Source organism: Etheostoma spectabile, chromosome 11 (assembly GCF_008692095.1).
Source record: "Etheostoma spectabile isolate EspeVRDwgs_2016 chromosome 11, UIUC_Espe_1.0, whole genome shotgun sequence".
Lineage (NCBI taxonomy): Eukaryota > Metazoa > Chordata > Actinopteri > Perciformes > Percidae > Etheostoma > Etheostoma spectabile.
In genome coordinates, this window is record NC_045743.1 from 15,196,049 (window position 1) to 15,211,262 (window position 15,214).

The following is a 15,214-nucleotide window of genomic DNA, read 5'->3' on the forward strand; positions in this document are numbered from 1 at the left end:
TTTCAAAGGTGAAGATTGAAACCCTGACATCAAGTTTAATTTGCAGTAACGTGAGTCCTATTCGGCAGCCTAAAAACTGGTCTTAGGCTGTAGGAAGAATGCAGAATATAAAGAGATCACTGATGCGGTCAACAGTGTTGCCGTGTTAAATCGGACTCCAGCTGAAGTTTATTAATCTACACATCCTTGACATATGTATGCTATAGTCCTAATAGTCATTTATAGGCTTATTGCGATCTCTTAAGTGTACCTATATTTAAATAAACACACGGTAGCAGAGTTTATACAGTGTTTTTTTTAATTTTACTAGTGGTTTTTTCGTGAGTCAGACCCAGCCCCCCCCCCCTTTGCTGGACCATCACCCTGACCCTGTCTCCTGAAAGAAGAGGGGCTGGAAAAACAAGCCGAAATATGTCAACAGAAAGAAATTTTTCAATTGTGGCCATTAACAACACTTTAAAAGACATACAAAAACCTGAAGAATAAATAAAAATGTTGGGCATTGTCATGTTTCCGATTTTAAATTATCATTGCCAAACATAACATTACCTTTTGAAAGCGAGGAGTAATATCTTGTCTCCTTCTTACAGCCCCCAGTTGGGGCTGTGCGTCACTACATTTATGGCACCCTGTTTTGTTGTGCAGAACCCCTCAGGTTAAAACAATGTTGTAGACTTTTTCTGGCGTGTAGCCCCCCCCACCGGGCCTCCACCGTGACTCCTGTGTGTGTAGGCTTTGTGCAATTCAGAGGTCTGGATCCAGGGTACACAATTTCAATCACACACTTCAATAAATATGCACTTAATGACCTAACTTTGTTTTGAATCTGTCTATGCTGTATAACTGGAATGTATCGTGTGTGTATGGTGTGTTTGTGTGTGGTGTGTGTGGTGTGTGTTGTCTGTCTGCCTGTCTGTCTGTCTGTGTGTCAACAGGGGCTTTCTGTTGTGAGAAAAATTATGGATGTAAGTATTTCAGTCTTGAATCGGGCATGCCAGTGTTAAACATTCTTCCAGAGTTAAAATTATCCAAAATATCTGCATTCATTTAAAAAAGAACAGATGCTTTGATATTTGTTCCAGTAATACTTTCTCAGAATGGCTTTTCAAAGTCAAACTGAGAGCTTGCTTTTAACAAGTCATTTCAGTGCAGACATCATCAGGGATAATAGCCAAGGTAATGCTGTTATTAGTTAGGGAAGAGATGCGTCAAAAGGGGAGGGTGGCATATTCTGCCTGGATCTCTTTCCAACATGACAGCAGGAGGAGAGAATCAGGAGGGAAAGCTGAGAGCAGCAACGGAGGACACAAGGCAGCAATTCATTAGGAAGCAGCTCAGTCACTAACAGCATACAAGGGATGTGATATGGGGAAAAAAAGCTATATTTTCCTGCTCAGTCAGAGCTCATTACGGTGCTAACGAGCACAACTTCTTTAAACAGTCTGAGGTAGTACAAAGGGAAAATAAAATAGCTATGAAGCAGTATTATCTCTTTTAAGTGCTCTGAAGTGGTGAGAACTTATCAGATGACACTGACAAAAACTGCCCATAATCCAGTTTGAGGAGCTTATGTCAAACATTAGTGAACTACAGAAAGTGGGACAAACATTTCCTCCAGGCTCACACCGGTGTGATTTGTGCCATGCCAGTGCCGGCATACACATGTTTTGAAAGTGTCGTTTTGCTACTATTTTCAGAATAAAATAATTAATGTAAAAAAGACACTGCACATCATGACGGACTTTGTGTCCGAAGTTATATTTTATCTCTCTGAAAAGGGAAATTTGGTCCAACTGCTTCTTAGTAAGAGCTCTGTATTTTTGTGGAGTTGTCCTGTCCGGAGAAATTATTTTTTTTTCCTATTGAGGAATAAAAAGTTCCCAAGGTGCCTCTGCCCTAGTAATAATGGATTTTGTGTTAGTGAGGTCACTCACAGCAGCTAAAAATGCCAAACAAACTGGGATTATAATGCTGAGCTCTTATTGAAGAAAGGAACAGCAGTCCTTCATAGAATTCTCCCTCAGCACATCATCAGATAGGCGTTGAGAACACATGCAAGGACTGAGTCAGACCAGAGTGAAGCCAAGTGTAAAATTAATACAGACTGAATCAGGGGACCCCCCCCCCCTTTAACTGAGAAATAAATGAAGTGGGGTGATTTATGGTTAAGTGGGTTTCCACAACTCACCGCAATTAGCCTCGTCTGACCCGTCTGCGCAGTCAGGGTCCTCATCACAAACCCAAAGTTTGGAGATGCAATGCATGGAGGCCTTGCACTGGAACTGGTCTGGAGAGCAGGTGCTTTCAGCTGTAGGCAGAGTGGAAGGCAGTGCGTTTGGTTTTGTAGAAATAACCCGAGTAATCTGAGTGAAATCTACAGTGACGAACCAGTGAGGTGGCCATTCATTTTTTTTCAACACACTCACATACCTTTTTAATTATAGCAAGCAGTTGCTTGTTATAAATCCGCACATTGTTTCAGATAGCATTTTAATTTCCGTGGTGCAGTGCTCATTACAAAAGTGCATTCAAAACCACATCCAATCATTGTGGAAGTCTAAGAAGGGGTGAAGTAATTAGCTTCCCACTAATGAAAGCCTTTTTTTAAAGTCTCTCTTTCTCTTCCTTACATTCTTGCATCCTCTCCCCTCCACTCTGACCCCTCTTGCAATCACATGCAAGACAAATGTAGCTGAAAGACTTGAATGCGGGTGTGATGTTCGAATGAGTTACATCATAGCAGAGAAAATCTGTCCTTATCCTCTGTGTGATTCCATAACTAATCCTTTTTCTGAGGAACAGGCCATAACAAGGGCTGCCTTTGGAATATCTAATGAAGACTATGTAATGTTAATGGATTCATATAGTTTGTCAAAGCACTGAAATAAATCAAACATGTCAAAAAGACAATAGGGTGATTTAGTTGAATCCACTAAATTATATCTTTTGATAAAACAAAAAAAAACTTACAAAAATGGACTTTTATCAAGGCATTGGCTGCAATGTAAAGGCAGACTACCCGGTCTAAAAGCTCAAAGCAATTTCTAAGACAATTAGTCTTGAAGTAATAAAGTAGTGTCTTACGGCAGTCTGTCTCATCCTCTCCATCTCCACAATCGTCCTGACCGTTGCAGCGCAGGTTAAGAGGGATGCATTTCTGTTTCCTGTTGCACTTGAATTGGCCTGACAGACAGATGTATGTCTCTGAAAGAGAAAACAAGAGGTGGCATCAATAAGAAATGCTGGGAGCCCAGACAAAGCTCAGCATCTAAACTACGACTACCGACTGGTAGTGATTTACCCTACAATACAGCCAGTTTCTGACTAATCTTACATTTTACATTCCATTCCATTATATGTCATTTAGCTGACTATCCAAAGCGACTTACAATTGCTATTTATCAACTAGGGGTTGCTCCAGAAGGGTAAGTGTCTTGCTCACAGACACATTGGTTGATCTATCGCACCCACACCAAAGGCATGTGTCATATCCACTGCGCCATCACATATTTATTTTTAAATGTTTCGTAAACACACATTGGTTGCTAATGAGGCATTTTACATTTGCACTTTGTATTAAATAAATAGAAGTAGATACATATGAAAACAGGTAGTGACATTTTAATAGTTTTTAGTTTTGTCTGACAAACAAAGCACAACAATTTTCAATTTACTTAATCTTGCATGATTAATTATTCAAACAATTAATTATTTTTAAAAAATGGTCTTGATTCATTTTGTGGTGATGACTTAATTTATTCATCGACAAATTGTTTTACCACAAAATTGTACCATCGAGGACCAGAAAGTACCAGAAAATGAAAAAAGACGTGACATGAATGGACACACCGTTTAATAGATTCTGTAAGTGAGACAAGTTTGTGGCAATTGCAGAAATCAGCACAGCAATAAATTCGAAAACGATAAAAAGAACCGCTTATATGTTCCACTTAAACAGTAACAGTTGTTCCATCCTTACCACAGTTAGCTTCATCCGAGTTGTCACCGCAGTCGTTCTCTCCATCACAGATGAACGGCGGAAGAGCACAAAGGCCAGTGCCACACTGAAAACGCCCAGGCTGACATTTGAATTCCGCTGTTGGAAAGGAAAGTCCACAGTGTAATGTTTCGAGATGCACTCATTAAAGCTAATTTGACTGGCAAAAAAGTTAAAGTCTATATATATTTATAGATATATATATATATATATATATATATATATTTAATATATATAATAAAAAAGAGGGTTTATAAGTGTTTGTGTATGTATGCATCTGTGTCTAGGATGTGTAAATAATAATGTGTAAATAACTGAAGAATAAGATTTACTAAAGGATAAAAGTAGAGAAAGGGGGTCGGACTTGATAAGTTGTTTATCAACTTCTTCCTACTCCTTTTGAACATGGAAAATTTTTGTTGCGTTTGAATGACTTTCAATATTGGAAGACTGTGCTAAAAAGTACATGACCTTATTTATGTCATTTTAATTATATATGTATGCAGGAATGCATGTATATAAATCTTTTATTTTAATGTTGTTGTTGTTTTTATGTTCAAATAAACTATTAAACTAAAACTAACTAAAGTCCTTACATTACACAACAATACAAGTCATCATTTTTAATGAGTCAAAAAGTTTTGGATACATTTTAAATTCTTCCAACAATATGTTAATAAGTGTCAATGTAGATTTCCATACTGCAATAATATCATAATCCTTGATTGATCCATTGAATGAATATGAAAACAAAACTTTCTAGATGTTGTGTTGTTACTTTGGCCACGTCATCATCATAAAAGCGAAATATTTCATTCATGATTTTCTCCATGTTGACATAGTTTCTTCATGTACATTTATTAAAAACTTTGTTTAGCTTTTCATAAAGCCAGACGTCTAAACTCTGGGACAAGACCGTTATGTTTCAATAACTGCCATGCTGATTTCTAACAGACAAGTTTTGTCAAGGCAGTTTGGTTTACAGAAAGCTTTTACACCACGGCCATCGTTAATGACAAATCGAGTTCCGCTATGAACGTGCACACACGTACCGTTTTTATCACAAAAACGGTTGGTTAGCGCAGGCGCAGTCGCAGCCGTCGATGCTGTAACGTACTCGTCTGACAGAGAACACGGAACGAAGCTTTGTGACTAGCGTCTAATGACTAGCAAGCCCTTTCTTACCGCTGCTGCCGTACAGTGAGTATCTTCCCTGAACATACGCTGCAGCCGGGTGCTCAAATTGAGGCAACAAGTGCTAAACGGCTTCCCGTCTCCACCCTTCTCCTCTTGTCCTCTATTCATGACCAACGCCTTTTGTTTTTAACTCCTTTCTCAACTAAAGCTGTAGCTACATTTTTTAGCTGCGTTTCCACGGAGACTTTTCGACAAGGACCCGCCCTACTTTGCATCTGATTGGCTAGAACTCGTTTCATTAGTAGGTGGAAGTTCGCCGATTGGTTAAACCTTGCGCATCAAAAACAAATCCCCCGTGGACTTTTTAATTTATTAATTTTTCTAAAATAGTCACACCCCATACATCTGGCACCAGGCCCGTACTTTAAGCACTGTGTTAGAGTTGCGTTCTTCTCATACAATTGGTAGGTGAGATCAATTAACTAAAAAATATAAAACCCCGTGCAAGTTCCTGAATGTATTTATTTATTTTTCCTCACGGAGAAGTGGAACGCTGCCGGAATACTTTAAGCCCTGGAATGCCTGTAAATGCTGACAATATAAAAAACAACAACAACAAAACACATTACATTGAACAGCAAAACCACAAACACAGAATGTAATTATAATACCACCTTAAAGCTCACCAGAACAGTAGGTGGATTGTTCTGGTTTAGTAGGCCACTATTTTAAAGCCAACCTTTAAATAACATGGCACTCACGGCAGTCGGTAGGTTCATCTGATCCATCCCCACAGTCATCCACCGTGTCACACTTCCACCAGAAAGGGATACATTCATCTGTCCCGCAGCGAAACTATTAGTACCACAGACACATGTAGAAAAAACACAGAATTTGAGGTCAACATAGGGAATATTTGACTCTTTGTTTATGTTTCAACATTCTTCAAAGCAAAAGTTCAAAATCAATACACAACGTTGTTCTAGACCCGACAGTACATGTCAGAAAAGAAAAGTATACAGTATGAGAGTAAAGCACTTTGCCATGAGGGGAAAAAAGTACTGATAGAAAAGCAATAGTATTGTCAAAATAAACTAAGAAGTGGGAGGGGAGATGGCTAACCTGACTGGAGGTGCAGTTGGAGAGGCAGGTCTTATTGTCAGCAGCCAAGTAAAAATTTGTGGGACAGGCACATTTGTGTTCCCCACCGGGAGAAAGAAGACACAGGTGGCTGCATCCTCCATTTGCAATCTGACACTGGTGCTTGGGTACTGTACAGAAGGACAGAAGTGCATCACTGAGTTAAAACTGTGTAACACAAACATTTCCTTCTTGAAACTATAAAGGAGGCCTGTAATAACTGCTCTACAAGGATAGAAAGACGATGAGTGGCAGATGGATTTCATACCTTCAGGCTGGCGCAGGGAGTGGTAGACCTTGATGGATTTGATGGCTTGCCAGGAGTTGAGGAGCTCCATCCCTTGAGCGCCAGTTGTCTTGTGAGCACGTCGTAGTGATTTGGACTTGCCATCCGTCCAATAGACAAAGTCCTCAAACAAAGTCAGAGCCATTACCCCTTGGATGTGATCATAGGACACTGGAGAGGGACAAATGGCCATTACACACTTCAATTACATTCTTTTTTTAAATGAAATATAGCAATTAATCACACCCACAACTAACCATTTATCAGGTTAACTGATGATTTGATGTTTTATAGCAATTCTTAAATAATTTTTTAGTACCTTTTTTCAGTGGAAAACCTACAGTATATTTTTACATATTGAAACAGCCACATCCACATTTATTCAACGATAGGGTGTAAATATGCGTGAGAGAGTTTAAAATCTACATCACAATTTTTAATCAGATTTAGAACAAGTACAGCTAGTCTTTGTGCAGCCTTACGTTCAACAGACAGATATGGTATCAAAGTGTACTTTCCCCAAATGTCCAACTACTCCATTAACATGGACAGCAAGTTAGTCTCACCTTTGTGTCTTTGGGTCCCATCCATGTTGGCAAGCAGGATGTGGTTGTCGTCTGCCCAGTAGAGCCTCTTGTTGGTGTAATCGATAGTGAGAGCAGTGGGGCTATAGATCTCTTTGTCAATGATAACCGTTTGCCCTCGGCCATCCATGCCAATACGCCCAATGTGAGGTGGTTCACAGCAGTCTACCCAGAACACGTACCTATTCAGAAGTATAGCACATTTCAAAGAGTGATGAGCACAGCAGACAAAAATATGATAGGGTTAAAATTTGCACAGACACAAAATGAGAGCCAATATGAGAGCTGGATCTAACAGCTCCCAAACATCTGAAAAGAGTAAATCTATCAGTCTTCTCCCTCAAGCTGTGAAACCAATCCTTGATAATATGCTTACCCTGTCTGGGGGTCCAGAGCTAGATCCATGGGGTTCTTGAGGCTAGAACTGATCAGGACAGTAGGGTAGAGGCCGTTGGCTTTGGACACTTCCAGTGTTTTCCTTTCTGCATCACACCAGTACAGATTCTTTCCTATCCAATCCACTGCTAAAGCACTGGGCACTGCTGTTTTGTGGACAACCTAGTAAAGCAAGAAGCGACATATCAGTTTCAGTATGAAGGTTTGTCTATTGCTCTAAATTCATCCACGGATGAATGTAAAGAACTATAAAAAAAACTAAAAACAAAACAGATTTACTGTTAAGAAATATAAGGAATTTAAGCTAATACTGCACTTTCATTAGTTTCATACTGTTATTATGTCAGTCTAGTGTCTTCAGAGAAGTGGGTGTGATAAGCTAATGGATAGGGGCCGACTGACACGTCACATGAGGGAGTGTGGTGTTGTTGATCTGATTTAACCCACCCATTGCAGGTGTGTGGAGGAGAATGATTGAGAGATTGATTGAGGAAGCAGGCGGCGAGCCTAAAGCGGACTGACGCTACAGGCCAAACACGCTGGAGACAATTATTTTTTGGGAAAACTGATTCTGATTGAAGAGTAGTTTTGTTGATTTTCCATAACAGAACTTTTGCAAATACACCTTTTAAAAACTAAACTAGAGCACCAAAGAGTGGGCTGGTGCAGACACGACGACAGAGACGCTGGAGCGCCAGTTCTGCGTGCTAGCCGTCTCAACAAGGGAGGCCCAAAAAGCCATCAGTCCTGGCTCTGGCGCCGGGTGAGTCAATTCAACACAGCACAAACTCCTCTAGGAAATATGACAGACATATACTCATCCAGGTCAGCTTTAGTCTCATTCAACGCAACATGCAGGGAGAAGAGCCAAAATAATTAACATTACATGTTAGGGCTGAACGATAGTGTTTTAGCATCGACATCGCGATGTGCGCATGTACGATGGTCACATTGCAGAACGTTACAATGTTCCACCGTTCTCCTTTTACATGATTATTACCGCTGACCCTTCCCCTTTTAAGACAGGTAGCCATGTGGGCAACGTGTGTATGTGACGTTAGTCCGACGGGCTTTGTTGTGGGAAGTGAAGCTCTCCGTATGTAGAAAAGTCCCGTAGGCAGCAGCTGCCGCTGACGCACTGATGTCATAGTTTAGATGGGTAGTCAGTGAAGCTACAGCAGCCAGTGTTTTATGTTCGCTGCAAATACAAACTAAATCCCCTGATTAATGCAACATTATCACAACGTCTCCCATCCATTTCCCCCGCAGAAAGCTGCTACCAGCCAGGCTAAAGGTAATATAGTTACCTTAAAGAAACAAGCAGAAAGCTGCTACCAGCCAGGCTAAAGCTAATATAGTTACCTTAAAGAAACAAGCAGAAAGCTGCTACCAGCCAGGCTAAAGCTAATATAGTTAGCCTAAAGAAACAAGCAGAAAGCTGCTACCAGCCAGGCTAAAGCTAATATAGTTACCTTAAAGAAACAAGCAGAAAGCTGCTACCAGCCAGGCTAAAGCTAATATAGTTAGACTAAAGCAACAAGCAGAAAGCTGCTACCAGCCAGGCTAAAGCTAATATAGTTAGACTAAAGCAACAAGCAGAAAGCTGCTACCAGCCAGGCTAAAGCTAATATAGTTAGCTTAAAGAAACAAGCAGAAAGCTGTTACCAGCCAGGCTAAAGCTAATATAGTTACCTTAAAGAAACAAGCAGAAAGCAGCTACCAGCTAGGCTAAAGCTAATATAGTTAGCCTAAAGATCCAAGGGGTCAGTCCATCCCAGCTAACGTTACGGTTCGGAGCCGCGACGCTTGAAACGTATCACTGATCTACTACGGACGTCTGTGTCTGATATAACGTCATTTCCACTGATTTAATAGTTCTTGGATACACAGAGTTTGTTGCTAGTGCGCGTGACATGCAGGTCTGATCAATTTATCAAACCAACGAGCTGGCCCCGCTAGTCGACCACAACTTGACATTTAGAGGAAGCAACATGCAGTCACTGTCATTCACGTTAGCCTGGATTGATATTATATGAATACATGGTGGCATGCTAGTCAACCAGCATATTTCTACTTAATTTCCCTCTCCAAAATCACTTCAGAAGAGTAACGTTAGTCACAGTGCTTAGCTTACTTGCTTTGGTGTTGTAAAGGATTGAAGTTTAACAAAGAATGGTTTACATTAGAAAAGATCCTTTTTCATTTTTTCTTCTATGTAGATGCACTCCCTACAAAAATCACCGCAGTAGTTAAGAATGATTCATTATTTCCAAATAAAGATATTTATGTCATCTTTTAAAAATGACTTTTTCTTCTTTCATATCGCAATATATATCCCAGGGAAATAAATATTGCAATGTAAGATTTTTCCAATATCGTGCAGTCCTATTACATGCTAAGTTAGCCTTTAGCAGCTGGGTTTTGTTGTTCGGCGAGCCCAGGTTAGCTTAGAATTGTTGCAGTACTGACAAGCACAAGAGCATGTGTAAAGGAGGGGGACTTCCTCTGACAAGACAATGTAAGAAAAAAAATCATGTCCTGGTAGAAAATTAACAGTACCTTTTCAATTACGAACATTTCTGTTAATCCAAACAGAAAATTCTGTAAATTTACATTGTATCCTCTGTACCCTTGACAGACATTTCCAAAAAATCAAAACACGGAAAAACACCTGTAAAAAATCATTACAGAAAATTCCTTCATATTAACAAAGGAAATTAGCCTGCATTTCTACAGACTTGTCTAACAGTGTAGGAGGAACTTCTTGTATTTCAACTCTGACATCAATAAAACAGATCTAAATCCCTCAAAACACATTTCCACAATGTTCCACAAACACCAATCTAGAGTGTTGAGTAGGCTATGCTTTCTCTGAGAACTTTTCCTCCATTAAAGCAAATACAAGTGCTTATATTAGTCTTGTTAACATCCAGAGCCAAAATGAACATTTTTGTGATTTATTTGAGATCTGATTAACATGCGTTACCATGGTAATGGCTGCACAAGTTACACAAATGCTGCTGAAGGGTAGTGCAGGGCGATTTTTAATAACCATAACTGCAGACCACAACGTGAGCTTTTTAAAAAGTAAATGTGTCACATACAGCATACTGTGTCAGATGTGATACATCTGTAATATTTCTATAATATCTGGAATAACTAATATTGAGCTCCTTACATATTTCATACATTAACTGCTCGAGTTTGGCTAGAAGTAAAACATGTGGAAAGCTTTGTTGAGGTCAGGATTTGGTTCTTGCCTGCAATTAAAAATGATTTCACTTGGACTTGATGTAAGAGAGTTTACTTGCCTGATGTGAAGAAAGTTTGTGCATGTAATTTGTAAGAATGATGAGCTGCATCTGAACTAAACTAATTCTTTAAGGTAACACTGTAGTTTGACACATACATAAATATGCATAACACATTTCTCAAATTAGAGAGTACATATAGAGGGCACAAATCATTCCAGCTGCTGTATGACAGCTACAGTAGTGGCTGACATCAGTATGAATATAATTACTCTCACTCAGTACAGACTTGTAGTGACTCTTAATCACATACAAATTCAACTTTGACATGCACTTTAGAGCTGCAAAGATTAATCGATTGATTGATTAATAGTCAACTTTTAAATGAATCGCCAACTATTTTGATAATCGATTAGTCGGTTTGTCATTTTCTTATTGACAAAAGTAAAAATACTTTTACTCCAGCTTTTTAAATGTGAATATTTTCTTGTTTCTTCTCTTCTCTGTGACAGTAAACTAAATATATCTTTGAGTTGTCAACAAAACAAGACATTTAAGGACGTCGTCACTGATCTACATTTTTCACCGTTTTCTGTCATCGCATAGACCAAACAACTAATCGAGAAAGTAAATCAACTGGTTAATCAATTGTGAAAATATTCATCAGTTGCAGTCCTAATGCATTGACAACAATACTATCTGCTGATCTAGAAAAGAGTGTAAAAAAGCTAAACTCATTGTTCATATAACTTCTCTGTGTGATTTTGAAGATCTAAAGCCATAAATTGTGCTCCTTGCACGTGCACATATGCACAATACATGATGTTTGACTAGATGAATACGCAGATGCAATTTAATGCAAATATGATTACCTACATAGCACTGCGTTACTTGATCTGTGTAAACACATGCTGCGCTGCACCACTTCCCCAACCTCAGTGCAATTACCAAACAGGTTCAAGTGCAAACACATGGTAGTGTAGAATTCTGTTAATTCAATAAAGAAACATTTTAGGTTGCAAAAAGAGTACTCTTTGTAGAAGTATTGTATATTTAAGTGTGTAAATGTAAATACTGTGATTAAAGTGGGTAGGGTAAAGGGCAGCAGAGAGATGCTCTTGTTATTGATCTTATTCCTCTCACTGTGCTAATCTCAGTGAGAGATTTGATTAAAATATAAGTGAAAGTATTTAACTGATGTAAACAAAATCTAGAAACGATCTGGGAACTCCATATCCCCAAGACAGTCTAGCCTTTTGAGTCTGAAAAAGCAGTTGTTCAGAATAAACAACCATTGTGCCAGCTGGCAGATAAAGCCAATGCCTTTTAAACCCCCCCTTTTTATAAAAATAATAAATAAAAAATAGCCAGCAACCGTGCAATCTGTTATTAAGGAACACAATGTGCCTTGAGGCCTTTTTTGTCATAATTTGCAAGAAAATATACAGTAGTCTTGGCAAAAGGCTATGCTGTCCCCTAAGCCGTAATTTTGACAAAACTGAGCTTTCAACTGTCAATAAAGTGTCACTCACTGTGCAGTATTTTCCATCTGTCTCCTCGGGCAAAAAGGAGTTACTCACTTCATGAAGTCCTTCTGGTGGACTTAATCCATAACACCTCACTATTGATCAAAAGATTATTTATTTTTTTCCTCCTTCACGTTACACTGAAGGTGAACTCGCGAGTAATGTTAACATTTGGATGTGGCTCATGAAGAGCAGATTAATTCAGAGTTTGTTTGATATATGCAGTTGTCGAAAGCTGTCACACAAATCTTCTGCCCTTTTATTTGGTCACTATAGCGACATGTCACATTGACTGCTTCAATAATGATAGCTTAGCGACCAACCAGGGATTGGACACAGATCAATTAACCTTTGGATGTTGGAGGTAAACCCAATTACATACGGCAGAAAACTGCTGCTGCATCTCACTTTATGGGATGACATCGATCATTGATGTCACAGTGGTTGTTTTCTATCAGTTATCGAATGCAAACGACAAGTTTCAACCCACATAGTGCAGGGCAACAGACGTTTACTCTTAAGAATTGTTTAAATACACAAAATAAATGATAAAAACTATAATTAACCTACATTGTTTAAATTAAACCATATAATTCAATTAATTTGTGCCTTTCAGATGAAACACCTAACCTATTATTCCTGATATTGTAAGCTTATACCAGTAGCCTTGTATATCAGTGGCTCTTTTAATTAACCCAATGTGAGAAGCTCCCCGATCTGTGTCTCAGACCATTTGTCCTCTCACTAAGCTGTGGCAATGGCTTAAACGGAGATTGTGGGAGTAATTGAGCTGAATGAGCCTAAAACCCCCCACACACCAATGCTAATGAGATGTGGAATGGGGGCCCAGCAGGTGTTCTGCCTACGTCCCACTGTCCCCAGTGTCTGTGCCATGATCCTATGACCCAGCCCAAACTTAGTGATTTGACAAGAAGGCACCATTTGTTCATTCAACTTATTTCATTTATGTAAAAGCTATTGATGATACTGCTATTATCACTGACACACATGTGTTCTTGTTAAGCGAACAGGCTGTTGGCTCCCAACAGAACAAATCCATTATGTTGACTATATAAAAAGATAAGGGGCACCCATCTTTAACTGAGCAGTGATAATGAGCCTCTTAAGCAACATACTTCTGAATTCAAACAGATGAAGCATCTTCACAATAGAACACATCTTGATAATTCAAATGAATTAGTAACAACTAAATACATCTGGATAGTGCAAGGGAAAAATCAATGAATACAAGCTAAACAGGGACCAGACAAAGTAAAGCCAATGGATTTTGGGTAAAGTGGCACAAGGCACCACATAGCAGGCCTTCCCAGTAACTAAATCCTTTGGTACCTTGAGGTCACTCCCATTGAAGCGCATTCTGTTGATCTTTCGACCACTTGGCCTGGTTGAGTCCACCCAATAGATAAATTCCTTCTTGTAGTCAAAGTCTATGTGGATGATGTTGTTAAGGCCCTGGGGATACAGAAGAGGGAGAGAGCGAGAGATAGCACAAGTACATAGAAACATTTTTACTTTTGATGAAAACCAAGGAATCTTGAGTTCCCTGGGAGGGTGAAAATATATATTAGAAGCCACTTTCGTTGGCAACAAAGCTGTACAACAGAATAAACATTGGTTATCAAATTTCACACAGTTTTATGACGATAATATGAAGGTCTATAGAATCATTAATTCCTTCTTTACTGCATACCCATGATGTATTTTACTAGCAAGTGTTGTTGATCGCAATTTGCAGAACCCAAATACTGTTAATGCATGGATAGATAAAAACAGCTTTTGCCGCATTTTTCAGTCATCCGTCTTATGCGTGTCAACAGAAATGCTCCTCTTTTATTCAGCGCAGCTATCTACACAGGCAGTATAATGGTTCACGTTTTCCTCGCGCTATGTACGTAAACGTAACAAAGCATATTTTTACTCTTCAAGTTTATTCTCTTCTGTTTTACTCATGCAGTTACAGTGGTTGTGTGTTCTGACAGCTTGTGACAGTCATGTGACCTATACTCAACAATGACTGTATGTATCCCGTGTCAACACTGACAGAGGACTGAAACTGCTACGGCTGTGCTAATGGGCCGCTTTTTCTCTGTCAAAAGCAGCATTTGTCAATCCAAACAATTCAGTGAGCTCAGTCTGGGGCTGCACGATATGTGGAACATATCTAATTGTGATTATTTTGACTGATATTTCCATTGTGATATGATTCACAATAATGAAGGGAATGATCATGTTTGCATCATTTAAATTGTCAAATTTAAATGATTAGTTTGATTTTTGCAAGGCCAAACAAAGTGACAAAAACAAAGTGTGTAGGATAGGATTTGTAGGACGGGACGTCTCTGCAGCACCACAATACTTCATTCAGAAAGGTTTGACACATAAATTGCCTTTAACAATATTGCACTAGTCCATCGCAATTTCAATAAAATTGTGATTGATTGCGCAGCCCTAGCTCAGTCTAATTAATTATTTGAAATTGACTGGTAGTGGAAGTGGAAATTCGAACAGGATGAGAAACAAAAAAAAAACAAGCCCAACTCCTACAGTATCTGCGTGTGATGTGACATTTACTGTACAAGCAATATTGATTTAGATGGTTTTCCCTTAGGTTCTAATGCTTCCAGCTATACCGAGCATTTGAAGAGCCAGTGGAGTCTCCAAATGCTCTGTGTAGTGGAAGTCCTATCGAAGCAAAAGAGTGAGGTACTTCCCTACTCTGTCATGCTCACAGGACCCCACTGTCAGTCAGACAGAGCTGCTCACCAAACAAATGCCCCCACCCTGCTGTCTCGCACTGTGGGTGCCGACAAAAGGTGTCAGATAATCTGACAGGCGAAATGAGACATCTTCATCAGATCATCAACACCCTCACAGAC

The 15,214-nt window shown here is 39.3% G+C and overlaps 1 protein-coding gene across 1 annotated transcript in view; it reads right to left on the bottom strand.

Moving 5' to 3' along the window:
- lrp1bb (low density lipoprotein receptor-related protein 1Bb) overlaps positions 1-15,214 on the bottom strand; it is a 203,630-nt gene that overhangs the window by 37,494 nt on the left and 150,922 nt on the right. The window contains 9 exon segments of the mRNA XM_032530345.1: positions 2,189-2,308; positions 3,085-3,204; positions 3,980-4,096; positions 5,896-5,989; positions 6,257-6,405; positions 6,543-6,731; positions 7,127-7,326; positions 7,521-7,702; positions 13,668-13,790. Of these exon segments, the coding sequence (XP_032386236.1) occupies positions 2,189-2,308; positions 3,085-3,204; positions 3,980-4,096; positions 5,896-5,989; positions 6,257-6,405; positions 6,543-6,731; positions 7,127-7,326; positions 7,521-7,702; positions 13,668-13,790 (1,294 nt within the window).